The 3555-nt window shown below is 49.9% G+C and overlaps 1 protein-coding gene across 1 annotated transcript in view; it reads right to left on the bottom strand.

The window, feature by feature from the left end:
• The window catches only part of LOC102865519 (core histone macro-H2A.2-like), a 71048-nt gene that overhangs the window by 30716 nt on the left and 36777 nt on the right, over positions 1 to 3555 (bottom strand). The window contains exon 2 of the mRNA XM_006888985.1: positions 1942 to 2172. Within this exon, the coding sequence (XP_006889047.1) occupies positions 1942 to 2113 (172 nt within the window). The 5' untranslated portion in view covers positions 2114 to 2172. The remainder of the gene's footprint in view (positions 1 to 1941; positions 2173 to 3555) is intronic.

Genomic DNA, 3555 nt, shown 5'->3' on the forward strand with positions numbered 1-3555 from the left:
CACACCGAGGATGTACATCACACACACACACACACACACACACACACACACACGTACACACACGCTGCAGCCACCACACTGAGGACGTGCATCACACACACACACGCGCTGCAGCCATCACACACACACACACATACACACACGCTGAAGCCACCACACTGAGGACGTGCATCACACACACACACGCGCTGCAGCCATCACACACACACACTGCAGCCACCACACTGAGGACGTGCATCACACACACATGTACACACATGCTGCAGCCACCACACTGAGGACGTGCATCACACACACACACACACACACACACGTACGTACACACATGCTGCAGCCACCACACTGAGGACGTGCATCACACACACACACGTACACACACGCTGCAGCCACCACACTGAGGATGTGCATCACACACACACACGTACACACATGCTGCAGCCACCACACCGAGGACCTGTATCACACACACGTACACACATGCTGCAGCCATCACACAGACACACACATACACACATGCTGCAGCCACCACACTGAGGACGTGCATCACACACACACACACACACACACACACACACACACACACGCTGCAGCTACCCTGTCGGCTCCTGGGCTCTGACACTGCTATCACCAACTGCTGTCCACCTATGACTGAGTGGCCTCCAAGTGTGTGTCTGCATGGGTGCACTGAGTGTGTGTGTGTGTGTATGTATGGACATCAAGTGTGAGTCTGCGTGTTCACATTGAGTATGTCTGTGTGTGCATCTGAGTGTGTGTACCAACTGTGTGTCTGTGTGAGTACTGAGTGTGTGTGTCTGCATGTACATACTGAGTGTGTATCTGCGTGTGGACACTGAGTGTGTCTTTATGTGCATCTGACTGTGCACCAGGTGTGTCTATGTGTGCATCTGTGTGTGTACACTGAATGTGCATCTGCGTGTGCCTGAGTGTGTCTGTGTGCGCGCACTGAATGTGCATGTGTGCAATGAATTTGCATGTGTGCACTGAATGTACATCTGTGTGCGTACACCGAGTGTATGCAGCACGTACATCCTCAGTGCGGCCCTCAAGGATCTCCCTGACCTGGGCCTGCTTTACCCCCATCCTTAACTGGCAGATACGTTCATTTTCCCAGATTTTCTCCAGCAATGCCACATTGCCCAGTAAGTAAGGCAAGCACAGACTAATTTGTGTTTACCAGTTAATCTGTAGTGAACAAAATCACATTTCCCACATCACATCAAAGGTATGGCTGACATCTGTCTCCCAACTGCACAGCCCTTTCCGTTGCTCAGATGTACAGGTGTTGACAGGCACGAAGTTCCTGGTACACCAGTGAGCATAGGCTTCCCCCTGCTTAATTCTGATCGGTAGAGAACAACCTCACATGGGTGTTACAGGGCTCCTCTCCCGTATTCCAGTAGCCTGCAATCCCGCTAATAATGATTCATTCCTTTGACTTAACTCTTTATCTCATTAAAATACAAATACAGCTTGAAGATATAAACTTAATTAGTCCTTTATACTTTGCCCTGGATGATTTTATTAGTTCTTAATGAAGACAGGAGTTGGGGTAGCAGGGGTGGTGGGGGTGGCGGTAAGAAGAATTGCCACTTATTAAATGCATCCTTTGCACCAGATATTTTACACATATTAACTCTGTTAATGGAGGGAATGAGCTTGCTCTGGAAATACCCAAGGCATAGAGAGGTTAAGTAATTAGCCCAGGGTAACAGGGGCAGGAAATGAATCATGTGGGCTTAAAGTGACACCTGGGCCTGGGTCAACTCCAGCCTGAGGCGGCTGTGTGGGACAAACGTAAAAGGCAGGGAGAGGGCACAGCCAAGGCAGGCTGACCCAGGCCAGAAGGACCAGGTGTGGGGAAGGAGAGTTACTTCCACCTGGCTTCTCTCCACGTCCAACCTACCAGTGTGTTCACATTACCTGCCAGGTACTCGATGACAGCTGCCATGTAGACTGGGGCGCCCACGCTGATCCGGTACTTGAACGTTCCCTTCTTCAGGTAACGCATCAGCCTCCCGACAGGGAAGATGACGCCGGCCCTGGCTGAACGGGACAGCTTGGACATTTTCTTCTTCCCACTCCGGCCCGACATCTTGCCTTGGTTTCCCACTCAGCTTGCTGACACAGTGGCCTCCCGGCACTTCCAGAACACTGAAAAGAAAGAAGGCAGGGTTGAGGGTGGGTGGCTGCAGGCATCTTGGAAACAGCGATGAGGCCCCAGGCCCTGCTGACGTGCCTGACAGGCATGTGGAGGTGGAGCAGGCCTGCAGAGGCCCAAGGCAAAGAGTCAGGGCTGGGTCATTGCAGGGCATCTGCAGGCTCACCCACAAATGGGTCTTGTCCCCGTCTACCTCTATCAGGCCCACTGACTTCAGAGAAAAGCAGACAACGGTTCCATAGGAGAAAGTAGCCAGAAAGGTCGAGTTCCTGTGAAGGCTGCGTACCCCGAAAGATGTCCACAGCCTGATCCCAGGAATGTGAGAATACCAAAGGGCTTTGTAAATGTGCTTCAGCCACAGACTGCAAGATGGAGAAGCTATGCTGCATTATCTGGGTGGGACAGTGGGATTCTCATCCTTGTGAGGAAACAATATTACAAGGAAGTGACAAGCAGCCAAGGAGTGCAGGAAGGCACAGAAGCTGATGAAGCAAGGAGATAAAAATCATAGGAATTCAGAAGGGAAGAGAGGGGCCACCAGGTGGGGACTTCAGCATCCCCCACCCCACAGGTAAACACGACCCAGAGCCCTGGCAGGTCAAAGTGGAGCTGGAAATTGCGGCCCTCAGGCCAGGAAAACAATCTATACATCAGTTCTACAGGACGCATCACCCTCACTTGGGAAACATTACCTCTAAAATCAAGACACAATGGCTATAGCATAAGAAATTGTCAGCAGCTGAAGTGTTTAGAATCCCAGAAGCCCATAAAGCTTGAGATATAAGCTTGAGATCAAGGGCTAGATAATGGGAGGTAGGTGTTGAAGGGAGTGGGTGGGAGTGGGAGGGGATGCTGGTGGATGGTGGAGCAGGGAAATAAGTGGGTCAGGACACTGTGTCAAGGGCAGGGACAACACTGAAACTATTGGTTAATTCCACAGTTGGGGAAATGTCTTTCATTTGCTTTTCTCTGTAAAATGCTTGTCTGTCAGATACTTCTCTAATTCTGAGCATTCAGATTAAGACAGACTAGAAAGACAGATTTGCCATCCACTTCCGAAATAGCAGGCCTCTGAAAAACCTTAAGTACAATAGAACACATGTAGACTAACAGACAGGGTAACTGAAGCGGAACTTTCAAGTATGGAAATACAAGGGTTGGTAGAGATCAACCCATCTATCTATGGTCAACTGATCTTTGACAAGGAGATGAAATCAGTGAAGTGGGGAAACGACAGCCTTTTAAACAAATGGTGCTGGCAAAATTGGAAAAATATATGCAAAAGACTCAAGCAAGACCCACACCTCACTCCATACACAAAAACCAACTCAAGGTGGATCATGGACCCAGGACTAAAACCAAGGACTATAAACTTC

Source organism: Elephantulus edwardii, unplaced genomic scaffold (genome assembly GCF_000299155.1).
Source record: "Elephantulus edwardii isolate Elephantulus edwardi_28Jun2011 unplaced genomic scaffold, EleEdw1.0 scaffold00074, whole genome shotgun sequence".
Taxonomy (NCBI): Eukaryota; Metazoa; Chordata; class Mammalia; order Macroscelidea; family Macroscelididae; genus Elephantulus; species Elephantulus edwardii.